This window comes from Bufo gargarizans, chromosome 1, assembly GCF_014858855.1.
Source record: "Bufo gargarizans isolate SCDJY-AF-19 chromosome 1, ASM1485885v1, whole genome shotgun sequence".
In the NCBI taxonomy this organism is placed as follows: Eukaryota; Metazoa; Chordata; class Amphibia; order Anura; family Bufonidae; genus Bufo; species Bufo gargarizans.
In genome coordinates this window covers 317,457,784-317,485,134 of record NC_058080.1, presented here as the reverse complement: position 1 = coordinate 317,485,134, position 27,351 = coordinate 317,457,784, and the positions used below count along the sequence as shown (strand labels likewise).

General features: G+C 43.3%; 2 protein-coding genes across 6 annotated transcripts in view; one reads left to right on the top strand and one right to left on the bottom strand.

Annotated features, from left to right (window-relative positions):
• LOC122928289 (mpv17-like protein 2) overlaps positions 1 to 9,088 on the top strand; it is a 30,678-nt gene extending 21,590 nt beyond the window's left edge. For all 4 annotated transcript variants that reach the window (XM_044280994.1, XM_044281002.1, XM_044281022.1 and 1 more), the window contains 3 exons: positions 2,381 to 2,457; positions 2,542 to 2,670; positions 8,693 to 9,088. In XM_044280994.1, the coding sequence (XP_044136929.1) occupies positions 2,381 to 2,457; positions 2,542 to 2,670; positions 8,693 to 8,728 (242 nt within the window). In that variant the 3' untranslated portion in view covers positions 8,729 to 9,088. The remainder of the gene's footprint in view (positions 1 to 2,380; positions 2,458 to 2,541; positions 2,671 to 8,692) is intronic.
• A 3,711-nt stretch (positions 9,089 to 12,799) lies between these two features.
• Positions 12,800 to 27,351, bottom strand: part of RAB3A (RAB3A, member RAS oncogene family) — a 59,068-nt gene continuing 44,516 nt past the window's right edge. For both annotated transcript variants that reach the window (XM_044280941.1, XM_044280932.1), the window contains 3 exons: positions 18,764 to 18,882; positions 15,614 to 15,738; positions 12,800 to 14,740 (listed from right to left, as the gene is read on the bottom strand). In XM_044280941.1, the coding sequence (XP_044136876.1) occupies positions 14,550 to 14,740; positions 15,614 to 15,738; positions 18,764 to 18,882 (435 nt within the window). In that variant the 3' untranslated portion in view covers positions 12,800 to 14,549. The remainder of the gene's footprint in view (positions 14,741 to 15,613; positions 15,739 to 18,763; positions 18,883 to 27,351) is intronic.

The window sequence follows — 27,351 nt, the reverse complement described above, 5'->3', positions numbered from 1 at the left end:
TCCTGTATATGAATTAATGAGAGAGTTATCTTCATTGGTGGCGCAGTGGCCACAGCCCCTCCCCTCATCTCATTGGTGGCAGCGGCACGGGGGGAGGGAGACACTGCTTTCTTCTGCCTTGTGCTGCTGAGGGAGCACGGATCGTGCTGACAGCAGCGCGATCCGCGTTCCCAATTAGTTATCAAAATTTGCGTGAAGGAACCCCTAACCCCTTCTCGACATCCACTGTACATGTACAACAGATGTTGAGTCTTTAAAAATTTTGCCTGCTCCAGAGCAGAGCAAGCACCACAGCTGCCTGGTGCCTGTTGTTTCACTAAGCAGGCACCTGGGGCTAATGTCTGCGATGGACGATAACGCTATTGTCGGAATTTAACCCCTCAGATACTGTGGTCAAGTATGTCCATGGCATCTGAAAGACAAAAAAACACAGAAGCGACCGCTTGCCAGACAGGAGCACCTTCCACTGGCTGAGATCGGGGAAGGCATTCCATAGAAATACCTATTTCTGGTATATTCTAATTCAGGCCTGCAGATGGCAGCACTGCATTGAAATATACTGATCTTTGTGTTCTGCAATGTATAAAATTCCTTTACTTTTTATGCGAAAGGTAGTCTAGAGACTCCATTTAGACAGCTGCACTTTGGGTGTGGAACGGGAGCGGACCCATTCGTTTTCAATGGGGACGGGAAAGATGCGGACAGCACACGGTCTGCTATCCGCATCTCCGGTCTGCGGCTCCGCAAAAAAATAGAACATGTCCTATTCTTGTCTACAGCTGCGGACAAGAATAGGCATTTCTAATGGGGTGCCAGTCTGGGGTTTTGCGGATCCGCAAAACACTCTGGATGTGTGAATGGACCTTAAGGCTTATTTCACTCTCGTGTTAGCTAACGTTTGCACACGTGTGCTGCCAGAAGTCTGCCCGGCCCCATTCACTATATTGGGGACGGGCTGGAGAGGCGGTTGGACAAAAACCCCAGTATGCTGCTTAACTGGAAAAAAAATCTATATGGCCGATTCAGTTTTTTTTTTTCATCTCTTCAACTCTGCAAAAATTTTAATAAGAACGAAAAGTCATACACCCCAAAATGGTATCAATAAAAACTACTGATCATCCTGCAAAAAAATGAGCCGTCACACATTTTTTTCAGTATTGAAACATAAGTAATACTATATAAATAAGGTATTTTTACAGAGAGTGAAGGAAACTGGTCAATTTTACCGCATAGTGAATGCAAAACGCATAAAACTGGTGGAATAGCATTTTTATTTTATTTTTTACAATTTAATTTGGAATTTCTTTCCAGCAATCGAAAGTACAACTTGTCCTGCAAAAAAAACAAGCCTACATTTGAGAAGGGAAAAAATAAAAAAGTTATTGCTCTTGGAAGGCGGAGTGTAAAAAAACTAAAACACAAAAATGGAAAATTGTCAAATCAGGAAGGGGTTCATCACTTTTTTTACTTGTAATCAACACCATGATTTTTGTGTGTTTTTATTACAAGCATTTTGGGTGGCATTTAATATAGACTTTTATTGTCATACATTATCTGGTTGTACCTGTGCTGATTAGGTGTACTGCAGTAGCTTTGGCGCTGAAATTACAAAGCTCTGTCCACTATGCAGGTCATGGAGGTGGTTTACTGTAATGCTTCTCCCACTGAAGTGAATAGAAAAGTCAGACCCTTGCCAATTTGATATTGATGACCTATCGTAAGGATAAACGATCAGTATAAGGCCACATGGTCGTTGTGCGGCCGTTCCATGTGGCGGCCAGGACGGATTGAGACCCATTCAACTTGAATGGGTCCGCGATCTGTCCGCACCGCCTAAAAAATATAACATGTTTTTTTTTTTTTTTTGCAGTGTGGAGGCACGGACAGAAACACCACAGAAGCACCTCGTAGTGCTTCCATGTGGTTCCGTCCCTCCGTTCCGCAGTGCAGATCCGGATTGTGGACCCATTCAAGTAAATGGGTCTGCATCCGTAATGCGGGAAGCACATGGCCGGTCCCGCATATTGCGGACCCGCTGTTATGCGCGCCGCAGTACGGCCACGGCCAGGCAAAAGCCGTGTGCGTGAGGCCTAAAAGTCCAGGAAAAATTCTTGCAAACATTTTGTGACATCGCCCTACAGGAAATGAAGATAGAAAAACATTGGGGAGATTTATCAAACTAGTGTAAAGTAGAACCAGCTTAGTTGCTCATAGCAACCAATTAGATTCCACCTTTCATTTTCCAAAGGATCTGTGAAAAATGAAAGGTGTTATCTGGTTGCTATGGGCAACTAAGCCAGCTGTACTTTACACCAATGTTGTTGGTAAGTGTTATGATAGTAACATAAGTCTACATAAACTCTTTCACTTCCCATGACAGGGGTTGGCTCCATGGAAGGACATGGTATTAGGAACAGCTGGGCTGAATTTCAAAGCAAATTTTGGGAAATGTATAAGGTGAGTTAGGATTTGTATATTAAAAGACTGACGCTGAATTTTCAGGGGTTGAGTGGCCAATAACTTTTTTTAAATAATTTTCAGACAGAATGGTGTGTATGGCCACCTGCACAAATGATTAATTTCTACTACTTACCAACCAAGTACCGTGTGATGTATGTGAATGTCATAACACTGGGCTGGGACGTCTACCTCTCCTACCTTAAACACAGGGTAAGATAGTTTAAACTAAGTGTTTTTTATGTAAAACATATCACAAAACATAAACCCACCTAAGGATTTCATCCATTTTTACATAGTTACATAGGGAGGTCATTTATCAAACTGGTGAAAAGTAGAACTGCCTTAGTTGCCCATAGCAACCAATTAGATTCCTCATTTCATTTTCCAAAAGAGCTGTCCAGAATGAAAGGTGGGATTTGATTGGTTGCAATGGGCAACTAAGCCAGCTCTACTTTACACCAGTTTGATAAATGACCCCCATAGTTTGTAAGGCTGAAAAAATACATTTGTCAATCCAATTGCGGACAAGAATAGGACATGTTTTTTCGGGAACGGAAGTGCGGATCCGCAACTCCGGATCCAGACAGCACATTGTGCTGCCCCATAGAACTGAATGGTTCTGCAATTCCGTTCCGCAAAATGTGGAACGAAATTGCGGACGTGTGAATGGACCCTTATTTTGATCACCTTTCAGGGTACTGTAGTCCACCCATTCCAGTTATTACTTTAGTTGCCCTCCTCTGGACCCTCTCCAGCTCTGCTATGTCTGCCTTGTTCACAGGAGCCCAGAACTGTACACAGTACTCCGTTTGGTCTGACTAGTGATTTGTAAAGTGGTAGGATTATGTTCTCATCACGGGCATCTATGCCCCTTTTGATGCAACCCATTATCTTAGCCTTGGCAGCAGCTGCCTGACACCGGTTTCTATAAAACTCTGCAAAACCAGCTGTTCGCCGGAGCATGTGCAGTAGTTAAAGCGATGCCGTGCGAACAATGGGCATCGCAGTGCGCATGCTCTGGCCCGGCGAGGCAGTGCACAGTCGCAGGATCTCTGTCGGACCTTAGGATGATGCAAGGGAATAGGAGGGCGGGCATATGCAGAGGCTGGGGCGGGGGAACAATGAAAAAAGGCAGGGCAGCCTGGGCAACAACACAGTGAACGCCGCCCCTGGGCACTTGCGTGTGCTCATTTGCATATCAATCAAAAGTTTGTTTTTCCAGCTTCTGCAAGTCTAAAGACAATGACAAATGTACCATAACATTCATGTATAGGTGTGCTATAGGACAATGTAAGCACTGTATATGGCCATATGGAGGTGACAGACTCCCTTTAAAGAGGACCTTTCATTGGTTTGAATATTATAAACTGGTATGCCTACCAGATAGGTGAACGCCTCCACATGTAAATGCTTTTTTTTTAATTTAAAAAATGTCACTCCATGGGGACGCTATGCCCCCTGCTATTTTTGGAACCTCCATATATTAATTTCCACCATTGGTACAGGTAGAAGGAGACGCTAGGGTTTCTCAATGGGCTTCTCCCTGCCTGTGACACCGTCCAGTCACAGCAGAGTGCGTCCCAGACAGGCAGAAGCAACAGCTCAGGGTGGGTTCACATCTGCATTCTGGATTCCGTTATGGCTTTCCGTTCTAAAATGGTTATAACAGAAAATAACGGAATCCATAAGACGGAAAGATGGATCCGTTTTCCTGCCCATAGACTTGTATTATGACGAAATGCAAAACGGAAGCCTTTAAAAGGCTTTCCGTCTTAAAAGAAGTCTATAGGGAAGCATAACGGATCCGTCTGGTTTCTGTTATACAGAACGGAGAAAAAAGTCCTGTCGACAGGACTTTGTTTTCCGTTTTATATAATAGGACCCGGACTGATCTGTTATGATTCACATAGACATCTATGTAGACCGACCAAAACGGAACGTCTCTAAAGCCTTCCGTTTTGACTTTTGACCGTCTTATGGATTCTGTTCTTTTCCGTTATAACGGAAATCCAGAACGCAGATGTGAACCCACCCTCACCTTCTTCCTGGCTGTGACGCGCTGTGATGCTTCCTTTACATTTCTATTTATCCACATTGGTTATTTCTTGTTCCTCACCCTTTTATTCCATTAAAGGGATTCTGTCACCTGGATTTTAGTGACAGAGCTTTTAACATAATCACATCTGTCTGCTCGTTTTGTATTAAAATATACTAGTATTACTACCCTAAGTGTTGTCCTTTGTCTAGAAAATCACTTTTATTAATATGGTAATTACCTGAGTAAGGTGCCCAAGGGGCTGTTAGAGCCCAGCCGCGCCCCTTCTCCTGGAGCCCAGCACTGCCCCACTGCTAATTTATTCACTCCTCATTGCTGGCTGGTGCATGAGCAGTGCGTCCTGTGAGGCCGATTCCAGGCGCTGATGTGTATCCACGGCACATGTGGCTCAGCGAACGCATTCCGTGGATACACATCAGCATCTGGAATCGGCCTCACAGGACGCACTGCACATGCGCCAGCCGGCAATGAGGAGTGAATAAATTAGCAGTGGGGCGGTGCTGGGCTCCAGGAAAGGGGGCGCGTCTGGGCTCCAAGTACATTTTCTACGGACTTTTATTGTTTTTGCCTCCATTTTCTACCCACAGTGACTCCACATCTATATCTTCCCGGAGTGTGGGCTTTAGACCGGACTTTGCATAAAGGCAGGCCCCTCTCTATCTCCGGTTTTGATGATCCTTTCTAAACAGACTGTAATCTTGTACATTAACCGCCCAGTCATAGCTATCATCCAGCCATGTCTCAGTTATTCCGATATGTCAGTGATGGTGAACCTTTTACAGACCGAGTGCCCAAACTGCAACCCAAAACCCACAAATTTATTGCAAAGTGCCAACACGGCAATTTACCCTGAATACTACAGTCCAATATAGTATATCTTCTATGTACTTTATCATTTAGCTATAAATGCCTGCCTACATTCAATGTGCTGTCTTTGCCGTTCATAGTGCGCCCTGCGCTGATGAATGGCAGGAAAAGTCTAAGGCATCATGGTTAGGGATCAGTTTTACCGATATTATCGGACGATATTCAGGATTTTGAACGTTATCGGTATCGGCATCTATTTTTCCGATATACCGATAACGTATCGGGAACAAGGATCGCGCTGCTGACAGCACTCTCCGTGTTCCCTCAGCAGCACAAGGCAGAAGGAAGCAGTGTCTCCCTCCCCCCTGTGCTGCCGCCGCCACCAATGAGAGGAGGAGGAGGAGGGAGTAATAGAGGAGGGGCGGGGCTGTGGCCACTGCGCCACCAATGAAGATAACGCTTTAATTAATTCATATACAGGAGGGCGGGTACTGGCTGCAGAATCACATAGCCGGCTCCCGACTTCTATGCCAAGTAGCTGCGATCTGCGGTAGTTAAAGGGTTTCTACCACTTTGATTTCACATAATTAGGTGTCAGACACTAGCGATCCGCTAGTGTCTGCTCTGCCAAACAATTCTAATATAATAGCTTTTGGGGCAGCCTAAAAAAAGAACTTATATTGATATGTTAATGACCCTCTAGGTGCTATGGGGGCGTCATTAGCACCTAGAGGATCGGTCTACCTTCTCTACATGCCGCCGCCCAGCGCCTCCCTCAAGCCCGCCGATCTGCTTCGGAATGCGATCAAACGGACGACTTCACGCGCATGCGCCGTGCGTGGCTGTATTCGGCGCATGCGCAGTGAATGTCCGACCGCTTCCCTGCTCAGACATCTCCACTGCGCCTGCGCCGATGACGTCATAGTGCTCCATCGGCGCAGGCGCAGTGGAGATGTCTGAGCAGGGAAGCGGTCGGACATTCACTGCGCATGCGCCGAATACAGCCGCACACGGCGCATGCGCGTGTAGTCGTCCGTTTGATCGCATTCCGAAGCAGATGGGCGGGCTGGAGGGAGGCGCTGGGCGGCGGCATCTTGAGAAGGTAGACCGATCCTCTAGGTGCTAATGACGCCCCCATAGCACGTAGAGGGTCATTAACATATCAATATAAGTTCTTTTATAGCCCCAAAAGCTATTATAGCAGGATAGTTTGGCAGAGCAGACACTAGCGGATCGCTAGTGTCTGACACCTAATTATGTGAAATCAAAGTGGTAGAAACCCTTTAACCCCTCAGGTGCCGCACCTAAGGGGTTAACTGCCATGGATCGCAGCTACCGCTCATAGAGGTCAGGAGCCGCCTATGTGATTCTGCAGCCAGCTCCCGCCTCCTGTATATGAATTAATGAGAGACTTATCTTCATTGGTGGCGCAGTGCGCCTTCCCCTCCAACCCCAGTATTAAAGACATTGGTGGCGCAGTGCGCCGCCCCACCCAAGCCCCCCAGTATTAATCATTGGTGGCAGTGGCCACAGGGTACCCTCCCCTCCTCCTCATTGGTGGCAGTTCCAATCGGAGCCCCAGCAATGTAATCCTGGGGCTCCTATCAGTTACCATGGCAGCCAGGACGCTATTGAAACCCTGGCTGCCATAGTCGGCTCCCTGCTGCTGTGTGCACTATGCAAAGGGCAGCAGGGAGAGTGTGAGGTCCTAAGGCCTAGTTCACACGAACGTATGGCTTTTATAGTTTTTTGCGGTCCGTTTTTCACGGATCTGTTCCGTTGTGTTTCCGTTCTGTTTTTCAGTATGGCATATACAGTATACAGTAATTACATAGAAAAAATTGGGCTGGGCATAACATTTTCAATAGATGGTTCTGCAAAAACAGAACGGATACGGAAGACATACGGATGCATTTCCGTATGTGTTAAGTTTTTTTTGCGGACCCATTGACTTGAATGGAGCCACGGAATGTGATTTGCGGGCAATAATAGGATATGTTCTATCTTTCAACGGAACGGATATATGGAAACGGAATGCTTACGGAACACATTCAGTTTTTAATGCGGAATCATTGAAATGAATGGTTCGATATACGTACCGTATACGGAACCCAAAAAAATGGCCTGTACACTCGCAAAAAAAACGATCGTGTGAACTGGGCCTAAGGGGGCGAATAGTAAAAACAAAACAAAAAAAAATGCCAAAATATAAATGAAATGTATAAATGAAAAAGAAAGATTTACAAAAAAAACTACACGTTAACAATAAACATATTCATTTTCAGCAGATTTGTGTAGAAATCTTTTATTTATAAAAAAAAAGAAAATTCACAGAATATCGGTATAAATTATCGGCTATCGTCCTGAAAGTTCACAGATTATCGGTATCTGCTCTAAAAAAAATCAATATCGGTCGGGATGCGGGCGCCCACAGAGAGGGCTCTGAGTGCTGCCTCTGGCATCCGTGCCATAGGTTCGCCACCACTGCCATATGTAATAGTCGTCCTCACACATCACTAATTCCAGTTCCCCAGTTATTATTCAGGCTTCTCGCATTAGTATACAATACATACAATAAGAGGTTTTTGTATATCTAGTACCCTACACACCTTTCCTTATGAAATGTTCTGGTCCCTCCCTCCATTTCACCCTCAGTTCCATTTACAGTACTTGCCCCAGGTCTCTATCTTCACTATGTTACCCTCCTAAAATGTAATTGCCCCCACAGTCCCTAGGTTAAACACTTCTTCAACCTTCTAGCCATCTTCTTCCCCATTGAGGTGCAGCCCATCGCTATGATAGAGCCTGAAGCTGACAGAAGTCGGCCCAGCTCGCAAACTTGTGTTTTCAGTCTGTTTTTTCCTGTGGATTTTAATAACCCCCAGCAGCAGATCAGAAGAACCCTACACAAATCTCCCAGTATTAGGGCTCATGCACACAAAGGTATTTTCTTTCCGTGTCCATTCCGTTTTTTTTTTTTTTGCAGACCGTATGCGGAACCATTTACTACAATGGGTCCGCAAAAAAAACCTCAAGTTACTCTGTGTGCATTCCGTTTCTGTATGTCTGTATTTCCGTTCCTCAAAAAAAAAATAGAACATGTCCTATTATTGTCTGCATTATGGACAAAGATAGTACTGTTCTATGAAGGGCCAGCTGTTCCGTTCCGCAAAATACGGAATGCACACGGATGTCACCTGTATGTTGTCGCAGCAGAATGCGTACAGTGTGCATGAGCCCTTACAGCTATTAGAGCAGGATCCCCACTGGACCTATGTACAGTAGTTTGCAAAGAGTTTGCTCCATTTATATTTGAAAAAAAAAAGCAAAATTGGAAAATTATTGACTCATATATTTTTATTAAATTAGGAATCTGCTGAGCAGATCTGTAACTCGGGACCATAGCTGCTCATGCTCAGACATATGTCATTGAATGGAAAAAGATGGCATCAACCTGTATCTGGGAAAAGAAGCTTGGCGAAAGTTGGAAATTTGATTGCACTGCATTACCTTATAGTTTATTATGGTACAGCACCTTTATACATCAGTATGCCATGTCCCATTTTCCTGGTCCTAAAGATGGTCCAACCTTATATAGGCTGTCTAGGCATGCACTACATTTATCAAAGTGGTTCAGGCCTCTGGTGCAGAGAGAGGCACTTTTTATTGGTTGGCATACTTTGAGACAGATTTTTATGTCCTGCCTCTTTCCCATGAAGCAGCACCACCTTATTGAAGATGTCGGAATAAAGTGTAGAAACCCTAGATGCACTAATTTGCACTTTTTGGAGCTGACACATTAGTAAGTCTTCAGACCCTTTTTTGGGTATTTTATTATTTTGCAGGCTTGTGCTAAAATAAAAATAAAAAAATTGAATTTTCCCGATCATTCTGTACGCCATACCCCATAATGAGTGAGAAAATGGTAGAAACCTTTGCTAATTTATGTAAAAGGAAAAACTAAAATCTTCCATTGACGTAAGTATTCAGACCCTTTACTCAGTACTTAATTGAAGCCCCTTTTTCAGTGATTACAGCTTTCAGTCTGCTTGGATATGATGCCACAATTTTCTGCCATTCTTCTCTGCAGACCCTCTCAAGGTTGCATGGGGACCGTTGACTTGCAGCCATTTTCAGGTCTCTCCAGAAATGTTCGATTGGGTTCAAGTCATGGGTCTTGCCACTCAAAGTTGTACCTAAGCCACTCCTTTGTTGTCTTGGCTGTGTGGTTAGAGTCATTGGGGGAGATTTATCAAGCTGGTGTAAAGGAAAACTGGCAGATTCCAGAGCTCCTATGGAAAATGAAAGGTAACACCTGATTGGTTGCTATGGGCAACTAAGGGTACTTTCACACTAGCGTTTTTCTTTTCCGGCATAGAGTTCCGTCACAGGGGCTCTATACCGGAAAAGAACTGATCAGGCATATCCCCATGCATTCTGAATGGAGAGTAATCCGTTCAGGAGGCATCAGGATGTCTTCAGTTCAGTCATTTTGACTGATCAGGCAAAAGATTAAAACCGGAGCATGCCACGGTTTTATCTCCGGCGAAAGAAAACTGGAGACTTGCCTGAATGCCGGATCCGTCATTTTTACCCATAGGAATGTATTAGTGCCGGATCCGGCATTCAAAATACAGGAATGCCGAATCAGTCTTCCCGGCCTGTGCATGCGCAGACCGGTAAAAAGGAGATAAAAAATACAAGACAGAGCCGTCTGGGATCCGTTCTTGCAATGCATTTGTGAGATGGATCCGTCTCACAAATGCTTTCAGTCACATCCAAATCGGCGGATCCGGCGGGCAGTTCAGACAACGGAACTGCCCACCGGATCACACTGCCACAAGTGTGAAAGTAACCTAAGCCAGTTTTGATAAATCACCATTGTGTTTTTGGAAGGTGAACCTTTGTCGCAGTCTAAGGTCCAGACACCCTGGATTAGGGTCCATTCACACGTCAGGCACCCCCATAGAAATGCCTATTCTTGTCCGCAATTGCGGACAAGAATAGTACATGCTCTATCTTTTCCCGGAGAAGTGGACCGGAAGATCGGCAGCGCGCTCTGGAAATGCGGACAGCACATTGTGTGCTGTCCGCATCTATTCTGTCCCCCAAGAGAATGAATGGGTCCACACCCGTTCTGCACAATTGCGGAACGGATGCGGACGCATTGATGGAGCCTAAGATTGTAATGTTAAATGCCCCTTATGGTTGCACAAAGTGTTTAAAAAAAAAAAAAAAAAAAAAAAAAAAAAAAGGCAGCTTCTAGCCCTACTCCCAGCAAGCAAAACTAATACATTGTTTCTATCAAAACAACCATGATGCAAAGGGAACATCATTTTAAGAAGTGTTTGGAAAAAAAAGTGAAGCCTTTTTGTTTACATTTTCCTGGCTATAAAAAAAATAAAAGCCTAAACTAAAAAAGGGCTCAGATCACAGGAAAAACATGCAAAATTATTTACATGACCAAACAAGTTATTGCTTCAAAGACGTTTGGAACAAGCTCCGGGTCAGGAAGGGAGGCCCGGTCTTGAACTGGTTAATCATGTGGCTGAGTAGCTGCAGACCGCACAAAGTACCTATGCTGGCCTCTCCACCGTGGAAAGTGCTTATAATGGGCATATGGGTGTGAGAACTGGACCATGGAGAAATGGAGGTTGGTTTGACAAATCTTTTATTTTACATAAAGATGCACAAGGGAAGAAAAGCTGGCAGAGCCAGTGTGTGATTCTCTGCTGGTAAACCTGGCATTGTGTGGATTTTACGTTGACACCTACCCAATTGTTGTTTCAGCACAAATGCACTCATTCATGACAGTGGTATTCCATAACAATTAAGGAGAACAAAAAAAAAAAAGTATATTGTGCACACAGGACAAAAAGTTAAGGCTACTTTCACACTAGCGTTATTGAGATCTGTCATAGAAAAAAAATGCTTCAGTTTTGTCTCCATTCATTGTCACTGGGGCAAAACGTAACTGAACGGAATGCTTCAATGTGCATTCTGTTCCGTTCTCATACCGGAGAGCATGGGATGCGGAGCAAAACAGATCAGTCATTACCCACAATGCAAGTTAATGGGGACAGATCAGTTTTCTCTGACACAATAGAAAAAACGGATCCGTCCCGATTGTCTTTCATTGCTATATTAAAGATAATACAACCGGATCCGTTCATAACGGGTGCAGACTGTTGTATTATCAATAATGGAAGCATTTTTTGCTGAACCCTGCCAGATCCAGCTAAAACGCCAGTGTGAAAGTAGCCTAATACAAGGCTGTATTGTGATTGTCTATTTTGCTTTCTTTGCCGGCTGGATTCATTTTTCTATCACATTATACACTGCTAGTTTCCATGGTTAAAACCACCCTGCAATCCATCAGTCGTGCTTGCACATTATAGAAAAAAGCTCTGGCCTATTTGGTGGCCGGGTTGCGGGAGCGCACATAGGCTAGTGCTTTTTCCTACAGTGTGCAAGCATGACCACCACTGATGGATTGCAGCGTGGTCATAACCATGGAAACGGGCAGTGTATAATGTGATGGAAAAAAGGAGGCAATATGAACAATCACAATACGTTTGTAGGAGTACTCTCACTAGCGTTATACTTTTTCGGCATTGACTTCCGTCCTAGGGGCTCAATACCGGAGAAGAGCTGATCAGTTTTATCCTAATGCATTCTGAATGGAGAGCAATCAGTTCAGGATGTCTTCAGTTCAGTCTTTTTTTACTTTTCAGGACGGAGATAATACTGCAGCATGCTGCGGTTTTATCTCTGTCAAATTCCAGAACACTTGCCGGAATAGTGGATCTGTCATTTTTTCCCATTGACATGCATTAATGCCAGATCTGGCCCTGAGTGTTTCGGCATTGCGGTCTGCATATGCTTAGACTGCAAAAAATGTGAAAAAGATAACGCCGGATCCATTTTTCCAGATGACACTGGCGAGACTGATCCAGCATTTCAATGCATTTGTCATACGGATCAGGATCCTGATCAGTTTTGACGGATCCGGCAGGCAGTTTCGGCGACTGAACTGCCTGCCGGAATCGTGAAAGTGCCCTAAGGCCTCTTGCACACACTTTTTTTCCCCATTTATGCTCTGTTTTTTGCATTCTGTATACGGACCCATTCATTTCAATGGATCAGCCAAAAAAACTGAAGGTACGCTGTGTGCCTTCCGTTCAAAGATAGAACAGTACTATCCTTGTCCGTTATGCGAACAATAATAGGACATGTTCTATCACGGGCCAGCTGTTCTGCAAAAAAAAAAAAACGGGATGCATACAGACGTCCTCTGTAATTTTTGTGGACTGAAAAATCCATATGGTTGTGTGCAATAGGCCTAAGTGTCTTGTATTAAGTTTCTCTCCCTGATAAATGCCATTCCCTTTAACCTTTATTTCCAGAAAGCTTCTTGAACATTCCAACGTTACTGCAGATGTTAAGTATTTGTAAGCCAAAACAAAGAATGGAAGCTACAGAGGGAAAGCTTTGTGCTTCCACTGTCTTATGTGTGAAAGTGGCCCTAATGAGGTTTTCATCAATGGACCCCTCCATGTCTGTGCATTACACATCATCAACCCCAGTTACTGCACGTCTCTTCAGCATCCACTCATGTAGGGTGGGGGACACATGACCACCATTCTTGTGACGGTGGGCATTCCCGTGGATACGTTTTTATCTTTGCACAGTCCCTTCAAGTGTTATATACCAAGGTAAGTAACAATGTGGAGAAAAAAAAAAGAAGAAATAGCCAAGTGAACAGCAGACTGAAGACTTTATTCTTAACTTGGAAAAATCAAGTAAACCATTTCTGTTAAAGGTGCAACTAACAACGCTTTCCTTATTCCCCCGCACATAGAAATGATACTTATGCATGCACAATGCTCAGTTTACCACTCTGGAGCCATTCCACGAAGATCTGCTTGTGGCTGCTCATCACATTTACTTGATTTAGCTCAGTTTTCCCAACCATTCATTTCTTGAATTTAAAAAAAGGAATACCTGTTAAAAGATGAACCCCACTGAATGGCAGAAATGTGTGTCAATGTGGAGGACTAGAGCAGGGGCTTGTGGCAATGAAATACTTGGAGTATTATCACCAGAGAACAAAATGCATTAATAAAAGTTCCTTTTTGGCCTCCACTTGTTATTATGTAGCCAGCTTACTTTCTGAAGGGATACTGGCAGTCATAATCTAAAATTCCAATAGCGGGGACAGAACAATGGAGATGTTGCACCTTTAAAGAGGTTTCTTTTTGTTAAGATCCAACTCTTTTTAGAAATACATTTAAAACAAAAATGATCCTCTTTTCACTTACTCTATTGTAACTACGTCAACAAAATTGCAGAGGAGATTCACACCACTCAAATGCAGTTTTAAAAAGCCTGTAATAGTTAACATACAATTTGCTATATATTTGTGACTATACTCTAGGAGATCAAAAATTAAATAGAACTAGAATATTTATTTAAAGGATAATATTCTATCACCGCCTAAAGCGAGGACATTAAAAGGACTATTACTGGCCACAGTACTCCTCTATAAGCAGCTGCCTCCTTGTGGCGGGAACCTGGAACGGCACTCCATTAAAATAGAAAGATTCTCACATACATATTGCAATTTCAGACACAGGAAAACAAAAGTATAATAAAATATATACTGTATATATAAATAATCTTAACACAAAAGAGTGGCAAGAGGTACGATATTATGGAAGTGTTTCAATGCACACACAAAAAGCAATTCGGGGTGAACTGATAGAACATTCATGTTTCATGCGAACACATTTATAGGAGGTCTTATTTCTGTTGGATATTGCCATTGAAACGCTTGAAAAATCCATGCCGTACAGAGTCAGAGCCATGTCCTTCCATAGATCTTAGTGTTTAACCACCACTACTTTGCGTAGTAGAAAGACACGGTACAAACATGGCATTTTCCTAGTCATTTCCATCTCATTACTATTATTGAGTCACTCTCTCTATACATATAGATATATATTTATATATAATTTATTTTTAGCTTTTTTATTTTTATTCAACCACTCAGTTTTAACGCTCTCTTTGCTACATAGATTCTAACTAAAAAGGTTGTAACAGACAAAGTCATCTTCTGATGATATGCAGGTTTTTAAAAGGTCAGTGAGGGAGAGGTCACCATTTTACAGCTGATAGGGGCAGGGGTGCGAAATGCTGTGTGTGTGGACAAGAAAAGGTATGTTCTTTAGCAGGCACAGTCCTGGTGTGGTGGAGCCTGCTGGTCGGTGAGCTGAGGTCCCTGTTTTGCTCCAGTAACAGCTGGATCAGCCGTATCCAAGCTTTCGGACATCTTTTCACAGATTATGTCCACCAAACGTTCAAATGTCTGCTTCACATTAATGTTGTCTTTAGCGCTGGCTTCAAAGAATTCAAAACCTGGAAGATAAGACTAGAAAATTAAGGCATATCCTTTAACCATCCTTCTCACTTGCCTGTTTTCCAGTAGATCACAAATAGACTTTTGTGAACAAGGGTGTCTGCTGAAGGGAACCCTCAGAATCCTGGTTCTTTGAGACTGGATGAACAGAATTTACATATTTGCCATTACAACTAGGGATAAGCGAATAGACTTTGGATGAAACATCTGTAGCTACTGTACAATATTAGAATGTATTGGCTCAGATGAGCCGAAGTTATTACTTCCCGAAGTCTCACGAGACTTCAGGTAATAACTTCAAAAATTAATTTCTACTCTTAAACAGCTTGCCGAACTGGTTCCGATACATTCTAATATTGTACAGAGCGCTTGTACATCAGCATACTGAAAAAAAAAAAAAACACACCTTAAAAAGGGGTCATCCAATCCCTATAATGACTAGAATGCCCGGGCACCCCCTCCAGATTCCTGCGTGGCTGCCGCTGCATCTCCTGCGCAGGTGACACTAGGGAGACTGGTTGCGGCCTGCTATTGGCTGCTCCCTCCATCACCAGGATAGAGGAGGGGCCCAGGGATTCTGGGGGCATTAGAGGGAATGGATAACCCCTTTAATAATATCCAGTAAAAAAAAAAAAATATATATATATAATATATTTATACTGCCACTGTATGGCTTTAGTCTGAGGCACCTAATGTATACAGTATGTGACTAAGTATACCTCAAAAGGAGGCCATGAATGTGATGCACGTGTCTTACTATTAAAAGACAATAGTTATTCATAAAATGAAAAAACATAATGAGGAATGCCAACAGAAGCTCTGGTATCAGGGATCAGCAAAGCTCATGAAATGGTGGAAAGGTGGTGTCTTACCAAGGTGATCTGCCAGCTGTCTTCCCCGTTCCGATGATACAACTCTTTCATCCTCCATGTCACATTTGTTACCAACCAATAGAACTTGAGCATTGTCCCAGGAATAGGTCTTGATCTGAGTTGACCTAGTAAGTTAAGTGTAATCCACAAGTTACATTATACGTATTATAAATGCAAAAACAAACACATGGTTCTCGAATTGTATTGATAGTGTGTATGTATGCATTCCAGACCAAATGTACCATTACATGCGGTGTAATTCTTGGACTGCCCCAGTCTGCCAGAGCAGGAGAGTGGCTCGGTCATAAAGAGAGCTTTGGGATAGACTAAACAGCATTTGTACGTGGATGTTGTTTACTGCAAAGCTAGTCAGCGAATTATTACAGCAGTCATTAAGGGGCCCTAGGCTAGACCCGTCGCCTTTTTGTCATGGTCTAATCTAAGCACTGCATGGGTTTCCTTTCCAGTGTACCAAAGAGCAGGAGGTTAAGCTGTTTTATGACAGCCAGACTCCTGCCCTAATGGTCTATATTGGCAGAACTGGTTGTTTGACCTTTTTAGGCCTTTTTCAGACAAGCAGGTGTCACTCTGCAGACTCACGGCACAGCACCCGGCCTGACCTTCCAGAACTGCCAGGGTCGCATAGCATTATATTGATTTATGATGCTATATAATAACCCTTAGAGGTCTGGGTCATAATACTGTCAGTGTTATACAATACATTCTAGACCTCTAAGGGTAACATAGTATCATAAAATCAATATAATGCTATCATTAGGTCCTTAAGCTGTACTTGGAGTTTTAAATTTCCTTTCAGTACAGCTGTAGGACCTTCCTTCCCTTGTGCTCTTGCTGCTACTGATCACACAGATCGGTGTCAGCAGGGAGAGCGAGGCGAGTGCAGATGCATTCTCCCTGATCGGGCAAAGCAATGCATGTGCGCCGTGTCAGATCATTAAAGGAAGCAGTCAGGGAGGTCTGGCCATGCTGGATCTCCCCGACTGCTGTTTATAAGACGCAGAAACTTTTTAGCAAGAGTTTTTCTTGCTAAAAAGTGTGTTTTATAAAGCAAAAAATACTGTATTTGGTATTGCTATCAAATCGTACTGACCCAGAGAGTAAAGTTATCGTGTAAGGCTACTTTCACACTTGCGTTGTTAATGCTGGTATTGAGATCTGGCAGAGGATCTCAATGCCGGAATTAAACGGATCCTTTTATTTTGCACATCAGGATGCATTCGTTCCATTAGGATGTGGTTGTATGAAATTAAAAAAAAAAAAACACGACAGGACACTAAATACATTGACTTTAATTATTTTCAGTGACATCCGTTTTTTTTCCCTGTTTTTATGACCGAACACAAAACTGCTGAAGTTTTGTGTCCAGTCATGCTGACGGAACGGAAGACATCCTGAACGAATCTCTTTCCATTCAGAATGCATGGGAACTAAACTGAAACCTTTATTTCCGGACCTCAATACCAGAAAAACAACAACAATGCAAGTGTGAAAGTAGCCTAACTTAAACATGAAAAGACGCACCATTTACAATGTAAAAAGACAATGGGCATATTATATATTTTTCATTATTCCACCCCACAAAAGATTTAATAAAAGTTAAAGGAGTTTTCTGGGATTTTCATATTGATGGCCTATCCTCAGTCTCGACTCCCAGGAGCCCCGCCGATCAGCTGTATGAAGAGGTTGTGGTGCTCAGTGAGCGCCTAGGCCTTGTAATGTCAAGTGCAACAGTCAAATGGCCTAGGTGCAGTTCAGTCCCATTGAAGTGAATAGAATTGGGCTGAAATATCAAGCACAGCCGCTCTACAATGTACAGCACTGTGCTTGGTAAGCTCTAAAGAGACTACAGTCTACAGTGAGCACTGAGGGTTTCTCAAAGAACTGATTTGCAGGCGTCCCAGGAAACAGGTCATGAATATGAGATCAGCAAAGATCTCTCTTGAGATTGGGCCATCAATATGAAAATCCAAGAGAATCCCCTTTAATCAATGATTACGTATACCACAAAATGGTACTATTAAAAACTGCAAGTTTTCCCACAAAATATGATTCATATGGCTACATCTATGGAAAATAAAAGGTTATAGCTTTTGGAATGCAATGATCAAATAAATAAAAAAATGCTTGGTCACTAAGGCCCAAAATGCACCCAGGGAGAAGGTCTTAACAAGACCAGAGCTGCTAAAGTTGGAGTCAATGCACAGGTGAAGACCAAAATCGACTTGTACATTGAATGGCAAACACTACTCGGTCCCCGTGTTGACTTGCAACAGTTTTCACTTTCACCCATCAGTGTTTGATACATGATTTCCATCAGTGATTGATACATGATTTCCATCAGTGATTGTAAGCCAAAACCAAGTGCAGGTCAAAAAGAGAACAGTAATAACTCTTTCATTATACATTATCTCTGTGTAGCAACCAATCCTGGTTTTGGCTCACAAACACTGATGTGTGAAAACGGCCTTACCTGATGGTTTTTAGTTCTTATTTTAGTGTTTGATCAGTGATAGTCAGACAAAACTAGAAATGGAAGCTACAGAGAGAAAAGCTTTGTATGTGTTCTGTGTTTAGACCCGCACCTGGTTTTGGCTCACAATCACTGATGGAAATCACTGATCAAATCAGTGAAGTGTGAACTAGGCCTTAGAAAAGCTGACATGCATAGGCCATTTCAACATGTATGCCAACCCTTTCTTATTGCCAACAATATGCCAAAACAATGTTAGACCCACAGAAAACAGAATTGCATATAATTTACACCCTGTAATGTAATAGTAGTGGGAACTGAAAGAGTGCTAAAAAGAACGTCTTCCAGTCAGAACCTGGATGTTTTTATATAATATATACAGAATAAAGGAGTGACCAGGATTCTCTGAAATCTACATACTAACCAAGTGTAAAGGGGTGTTTAGTGGCAGGGTAACACATTCTCCTATCGGCTGCGTGTCATAAAAATTCACCTATACCCTGAATGTGTAAATGGTCTTCACACTTGCCATTCTTAAAAATCCTGTATAAAACCAGTGTCAGGCAGATTTTTTTATACCGTTTTGGGCATTTTAAAGGCAGCAAAAAAAAAAAATATATTGTTTTTTTACCATCACTTAATGACATTTCTGTACTCACCAGTCCTGTACAGCATTGAATGATTCTTCATTGGTTATGTCATACATCAGGATAAAGCCCATAGCCCCCCGGTAGTATGCAGTGGTAATTGTCCTGTACCTTTCCTGTCCAGCGGTGTCCTGCAGAACAGGGTTATTAAGGCCATGTAAGTGTACATACACAAATTACTTTGTGGCACTCCGCTTACTATTGCTAGGAGTCGGGTTCCCACTCCGTTCACAGTAAAAAGAATACTCCAGCAGTGTGACTGCAAGGTCGTGAGTATTTATTGAAATGTCGGCTGTACAAGATGTGACGTTTCGGCCTTTATAAAACTGGTTCAGCTGAGGTGCGTGGCGCATTCCCTATAGTGCAAATACACAGCCACATAGCGCACACTTCACTTAAAGGGAACCTGTCACCAGTTTTATGGTGTCCTAACTAAGGGCAACATAAATAAGTGACTGATACTCTTAGCAAAATGCTGGGTCACTTTCTTTAATTGACCCAGTCAATCTGCCAACATCTTGTATTGAAAAGCTCCAGCTGATAATGATGAGTCCTGAATATTTATGAGCTCCTGACTCTCCCCGCCCACCTGATGCTGAATGACAGTTATTTTCCATATGAATCAGCAGCAGGTGGACAGGGGAGTGGCTATAGCTCTGAATTAAATATACGCTGGACTCATTGACATCACGCCGGACTGGAATCAGCTCATTAGCATGCGGCATCTTTGTGTGTATATTATGAGATAACTATCTGTCACACCAGTAAGTGAATACATCTAAGGTACTTTTTAGTAGTTAATGATTGTAAATAATTCGTTAGATTATAATCAAAAATCCACATGACAGGTTCCCTTTAACCTGCACCTCAGCGGAACCAGTTTGATAAAAGGCCAAACAAGGCCTTAACGTCACATCTTGTACAGCCGACATTTCAATATATACTCAAGACCTTGCAATCACGCTGCTGGAGTATTCTTTTCACAGTGTACATACAAAATAATACGATCAGACAGTACGCCAGCTGAAATAATATTCGCCTACACTACTTTGCGGTATAAATGGTTTGCTCACTTGTGGCGCAACACATTGCAAGAAGCTGAGTGCACTGATAGGAGTCACAAACCCCCAAAAACCTCAACTGCATATATAATACAGATCTCAAGGCTTCCTTATATGATAAACATTCTATTTATGAATATAGGTACCACCTATCTACAGCCAAAAGAAATTAATGATTATGCAAATATACATTATTTGTACCATTGGAATGAGCATATTACCACCCTCCCCACCTAGTATAGAAACTCGACAGTATGTATACCATTATCCCAACATTGGTGTATTTCACAGACCTATATGCTGCGTATAGCACATAGGAATAAAGCCTGATGTGTGAAAAAATACAATGACTGTCCCCCGGATGAAAAACAGCCTGTTTCAGTTTAATTGTTATTTTCAATTAATTGAATGCTCAAAAAATGTTTTGTCTCACTCATTTCTTCTTGTTGCATGTTGAAGCTCTTCTTGGAACCTTGTTGTTAAGATCCAACAATGTAAAATATGATTTTTTGCCATTTTTCAAGTGGTCTTAAACTTTTGATCAGGACTGTATAAATTTTTAATGGCCTTATAATTTTTTTTTGCCCCCACACACTCGTTACTATTGAAACCCTCCTGTCGTGACTCACTTTCTAAATAAAGGAGCTCAAGTGAATGCACTCTTTCTGCGGCATGAGTATCCACTACTCAATACCCTTCTACTGGAGAAGTGTAACCTACCCTACACCTAGGATGGTAAAGTCCACCACTCAATACACCTTTTTCTGTAGCAGAAGAGTACTGAGTAGTCGACTCCTGTCCATTAAAAAAAAAAATAAAAAAAAATTTATAACAAAAATAAATGCCCACAGCAACCAATCAGAGCTTGGCATTCGTTTCTTAAATTGTTCTAGTAAAATGAAAACTGTAGCCATTGGTTGTTATGGGTAACAATTTTTCTTTTAGACAGTTTTAATAAACCTGCTCCACTAAATACAGTTCACATGTAAAAGAGCACATTTGATATGCAGGCCGAGAAGCCATGCCTCAGCAGTTACAGTTATCATTATGTATGTCTGCTTTTAACTGCTGCCGATTGGCTAAAGGTGACCACTGCAGCCAGAGTAGTCAGCAATAGTATCGTAACTCGAGATGAGCAAATTTTTTCAAAAATTCGATTAGCCGTTTCACCAAATTTTTCGGGAAAAATTTGGTTCGATCTGAATAGCGTTGCTGCAAATTACATAAAAAAATATATTTCCTGACTGCTGAGAGCCTTTTTTAGTGCTGCAGAACACTGTGCCTTGTAGTAACACGCATAGGGAGTCTGTTATGGTAGTGAAATAATACTGTGAGTCCATATGACATGCGGATGACAGGCGTCGCTCTTAGAATGACTGTACACTTCACTTATTAGGGCAGTCACTGGGCCAAAACTGACTAAATAACTCAAGAATGAACTCAGCCTTACAGGTCGATGTTAGCGCCAAGAAGAAGCGCACTCCTTTTACACCGTCGTCAGCGGATTCCACATAGATGCCTACAGAACCTGTTCTATTAAACTCGTATACAAGTAGAGCCCCCCCCCCCCCCCCCCGTCAGAGTGGAGAGGCTGTCAGCAGTGAGTTTGTGTTGACATCACTGATCAATTTGCCCTTCCTCTGATGGATTACTGACCAAATGCTGACCAAGTGAAGGCGTATGCTCCACAGACAGGATCCTCCCACAAAAAACGGATCCTGACTGTGGAGCATACGCCTTCACTTGGTCAGCATTTGGTCAGTAATCCATTAGTATTGCTAAAGCCAAAAAATAAAAAAATAGGACTGCATCCAAAACAGATGAATGGAATATTTGCATGTCTTCTGTGTTTTGTACCCACTCTTGCTTTTGGCTACCAAATCATAAGCCAATTCTGATGGGACCATACAGGCCTTACAGCTGCTACACAGACCGGATCCGTTGTGTGTCATTTTTCCTTCCTTCTGACAGATCACAAGAAAGGTCAAATAAATCAATGTCAGCCAGGCCAAAAGGCAAAATAGTGGCCCAGTCATGCAGTGGGGAGGGTGGGAACAGCATGAGAAGTCCACATGGACCTATGACATACTGAAGAGGTGGAAGCAGCATCAGGAAACCACAGAGTGGCAAGGGGACAGTGTGGAGATGGCAGTAGCAGCATCAGGAGACCACAAAGTGGCAAGGTGACAGTGTGGAGATGGCAGCAGGAGGATACCACAGAGTGGCAAGGTGATAGTGTGGAGATAGCAGCTGCATCAGGAGACCACAAAGTGGGGCGGTGGGTGGCAATGCCAGTACCAGCTGACGAAGATGGGTGAAAGAAGGAGCACTTGGCATCAGATGTGTGGCATCAGGCGGGTTGCAGCATCAGAGTAGTAGCTGAGGCAGCTAGTCAGAAGAAACCAGTCTCTGCTTCCGGTTCCGGCGCCAACATGGTGAGAAGCGCGCACTAAGAGCTCCGCTCCAGCAGACACTGCTTACCACATAAATCCCTTGCAAACGACCAGGGCAGTGGCACAGATCGGGCGATCGAGTGACTGCTTATATACAGAGCCGGTTGATGGACCGTTATGTGGTGCAAATGGGGAGTAAATCGAAGAAAACTACAGCGAAGCCTGGAAAGGCGCCAACTGATGCCAATATGGCGCAGCCACCAGAGGAAGAAGCTCCAGATCTGTCACAGTCAGAGCAGAGAAATGGTGCAGGCGTACTAACTACTACCAGCGAGGAGAAGCTAATCATTGACTATAAATTCCTGGCGGTGGAGGTGGCAACGCGAATCTTACCTGACCTGCAGGAAGCCTTGTCATCCACAGTGGTGGTCTCTTTCAACGAGCTGAAGGCGGAGGTCGCACAGCATGACACGCGGCTGGAGACAAGAATGGCAGAGATGGAAGGTAAATATGAGGAGGTACGCAAGCAACTTAAGAGGGCTCTAATGGAGAATGCCAGACTATGGGATAAAGTGGACGATCTTGAAAATCGCTCTCGTAGGAGCAACTTGCGAATAGTCAGCCTCCCAGAAGCAGTAATGGCAAAGGAAGCCATATGTGCCCGAGAAATACCGGAGGCATTGGGGTCTAGAAACCAAGTTGAGAGGGCTCATAGAGTTGGCCCATATAACACACAGCAGGGGCAGGAAAGAAGCGCCAAAGATGCAAACACGCCAAAAACCAAAGTCAGGGCACGCCAAGTAATCGTCAAGTACCTGAATTACGCGGATAAGGCGGCCATACTAAGGGCGTTTAAGCAAACCGGCAAAGCCGTTGAAATAAGAGGCCACCGGGTACTAATTTTTGGAGATTTTTCGGTGGAGGAACCCAACGAAGAAGGGCCTTTGCTCCAATATGCTCTGCGTTATAAAAAAAAATAAAAATCAGACAAGATTCTCCCTGCTGTACCCCGCGATACTAAGGGTTTTCTTCCCCAACAACAAAATGGAGTCGCACACGGATCCGGAGGAGGCGGAAAACGCACTGCAAGGTGTGCTTACAAGACGACGAGGAATACCAGCGATTACCTATAAGGTTGCAGAGCACACGTCCTCACAAGAGAACAGGGAAAATTCCTGGTACTGATCCGGATCGGTGAGAAGATCGCCTCGGGAAGAAACAGTCACGGACTGATCAAATGTTTCCCCACATGTCGAAGGGACTGATAAGTATTCCAAAGTTTTCAGTTGTAATTTAATTCCTAACGTAACAGTGGTTTATGCTTATATATGTTAATGCAGCTACTGCAGGGGTTCTCATCTTGGAAGCCTGCCAATGTCATTAGTCAGGAAAGACAGTAGCTGGAGGGAAGAGCGGCATTTTACTAGCAATGGTGGTTTGTGTTATCATTGTTCTTTTTTTTTTCTTTTTGCTGATATCTACTCAATATGCAAAGGTGTCTAGGTCGGAGGAGGTCGGGAAACGAAGTAGTTTCTCTCTAGTGTTGGAAAAAAGTGAAGCCTAAACTTAAACTTAAATGTTTTTCAGAGGTGTAGAGCAATGGATAGTTAGAGGGTACAGTTTACCCCGGGTTGTTCCATTGTCAAGCCATCCTATGGTTGTAGTTTTGCATAAGGGAGGGCACCAGTTCTTCACTAAGGGTCTGCAGGGACATTTAAATCGGTAGGAGAAAATCTAATGGATAGCCGTATTAAAATAGTCTCCTGGAATGTCAAGGGGTTGAGGTCTCCGAAAAAACGCAGGCTGGTCCTGAAATATCTTAAAAAAATGGGAGCTGATATTGCCCTTTTGCAAGAAACTCATCTCCCAGTCGAGGAATTAGGAAGAATAAAAACGCTATGGGTAGGGGAGGTCTATGGCTCAGGAGCTATAGGTAAAAAAGCAGGAGTGCTGACGCTGCTAAAAAAAGGGCTGCCATACAAAGTGATAGGTCACACGCATGACCAGCAGGGTAGAGTCTCCAGGTTGCATCTCACAGATGGAGGGAAAGCTATCAGTATTTTTTATGTTTATGGGCCTTTTGTGACCGACCTTTTTTCAATGCGCTCACCAGAGACATATCTGCAGAGCCAACGAGACTGAAAATAGTAGCCGGGTATATGAATGCGGTGTTAGATGAGAAGGAAGACAGAAGACGGGGCCCAGGGAAAGGGGGGAAAAAAAGGGTCTGCTGATATTAGACTAGCACAACTTATAGCTGATGCAGATATGGTGGACTTGTGGAGGACCCGAAACCCAAAAGGATGGGAATTTACACACTATTCGCATGCCCACCAGTCGTGGTCGCGACTGGATTATATACTTTGCGGTAAATCAGACTCGAGACATTTCTCGGATCCACACATAGAAGACATGATAATATCGGACCACTCTCCGATATCTGTCATCTTGAGAAGGGAGACTCCCCGAGGAACTGACTTCCTATGGCGGTTCCTAACCGCATTATACAAAAATTAGGAATTTACTAACTTCCTGAGAGGTTGGTGGTTAGAGAATGAGCAAGAGAACAAGGGCATAGACAACCACCAATTACTCTGGGATGCGGGGAAGTCAGTAATTCGGGGGCGGATCATGGCATACATGTTTAGTAAGCGCAGAATGATAAAGGAGAAGTTAAGTCAGCTGAGTAGTGAGCTTAGAAAAGCCTATACCCTTTTTCACACCATTCCCCCAAATGATTCCCGTGTAATATGGCAAAACACCAAAATGGAATACGAGGCCTGGCTTAAAAAATGGGATCGCTTTGCTACAACAAGGTGGGAGGCACACCTATACCGTTATGGCAACAAGGCAGGCAGATTATTGGCGAGGTTAGCGAAGGGGCAAAGAGTGGTCTCTACAATTCATTCCCTTAAAGGGAAAAACGGGATAGTGACTTCGCACCCGGGTGAAATCAACAAAATATTGGTAGATTTCTACGCGGATTTATATGCAGCAAACTCATCTCAGAGTAAAGAAGGCAGTAAATGGCTGACGGGAATTCAGATGCCTAAACTATCGGCGGAGGACAGGGAGATACTGAATGCCCCAGTTTCCAAGGAAATAGTAGCCACGTATATAAAAAAAACTTGCCCCTAGAGAAAGCGCCTGGGCCAGATGGGTACAGTGGAGAATTTTATAAACTTGTAGCTCAGGACATAGCGCCGACCCTTTCTCAGATATATTCAGGGTATAAGAAGGGTAACGCAATACCGCCATTGACTAATACAGCCTACCTTAAAAGTTCTTCCGAAGCCCGGGAGAGACCCCACGAACCCAGCCTCATACCGTCCAATTTCCCTCATCAATGTTGATCTCAAAATCATTTCTAAAATTCTAGCTGATAGACTCTCAAACCTGCTACCTAAATTGATTTCATCTGCCCAGGTAGGATTTGTGCAGGGTAGGTCAGCAGTGATGAATATTAGAAAAGTACTGTTGGCATTGGATGAGGTAAAACTCAGACCCTCCTCCCATTCATTCCCAGCCATTATATCTAGTGATGCGGAAAAAGCGTTTGATAATGTAGACTGGGGGTGGATGGGAGAGGTATTGGACAGAATGGGCCTCAAGGGAAAGTTCAGAAGATTTTTGAATGGAATATATTCAAACCCTCAGGCTAGAGTAGCCACACCGGGATTGTGTCAGCTTTTAAAAATGATGTGTGGCCCAACTCCTATATCCTATTCAAACAATCCCCATCCTACTTAAGCGCAAGGACATAGAAGCCCTGGAGAAGGCATTTAGGTCATTTCTTTGGAGAGGGAAAAAAAAATGTCGAATTTCGCTGGCAAAATTACAATTTAGGGGGGCTAAACTTTCCAGACATAAGAGCATATAATCTGGCTAGTCTCCTAAGGCATAGCCTAGATTGGATATTTGGAACACACTTTTACACTAATACCAAGCTGGAGGAGCAATTGGTGGCACCTTGGTCACTGACAGCTCTGTTGCACACTAAATATGGGGCCATGCCTCCTGAGGTTAAAGGTAGTCTCTTAATAAAAGGATACTGTGGCAAGCTGGGAAGCAATCCATAAGCTGTTTTCACTGCCTTTCAATTTATCTAAACACATGAGCATTTGGGGTCACCCAGAATTTCCAGCAGGGAGCGAAGCTAAACAAACACTTTCATAAATAGAAGGAGCTGGGGATTGGTAAGGCAAGGGATCTGTGGGATACACAGACAGGGAGATACCTGTAGTATGAAGAACTCATTGTGAGATTCCCTGCACTACGTAACCAACACCCGTTAGCATTTTCACAAATCAAAGATTTCTTAACTAAGAGGGTAATGAACCTAACCAGGGAAATGGGGTTGAAAGACTTGATTCACTTACGGGTCAGGGACTTAAGAAGAAGTCACTCTCAGAGCTATATGGGTGTTTGAGAGATATGAAGCAGAGGCAAATAGCTGAGAGCCTCTTCTCAAAATGGAGAAAAGAATTCCCATCAATAGACATACAGCAAATTATTCTGAGGGGATGGGAGACAATTAGGAAGGTGACACCAAACGAGGGATGGAGAGAGACATACTTTAGGATGATGCACAGAGCTATTTATGGCTTTCGTTTTGCCCCTCGGGCGCCTCAAATGGACATAATCATAAAGTGTCCAAAATGCCACGAAATCGGTACAGATCTATATCATGGTGTGTGGTCCTGTCCGGAAACGGAAAAGTTTTGGAAGAAGGTCATCCTCCAACTTAAAAACCACCTTAAAGTTGAAATCTCGCTTGTTCCGGAACTTTTGATATTCCAGGCGGCTCCCGAGGGACAAAAGATAACCCCGTTGGTGCACTTATTGTTACTAGCAGCCAAGCGGTGTCTCTTCAGGGAATGGCTTCAGCCTAAAACGCCCTCAATGGATGAAGTTTTTCTGCATACTAAATTGTGCTTTCTGCTTGAAAGAGCAGAGGCAGAACAATTCAAAGGGAAGTGGGTCAATGCTTTCTTTAGCAGATGGGAACCATTCATAAGAGTAGCCCTAAGTAATGCTGAGGTGTTGGAAACTATGCAACTATTCACAGGCTCAGAGTGGTATCTGAAAAGGAGATTAATGAACACCCTAGGGACGTTACAGGTAGATTGAAGAGGGTAACTTAGTA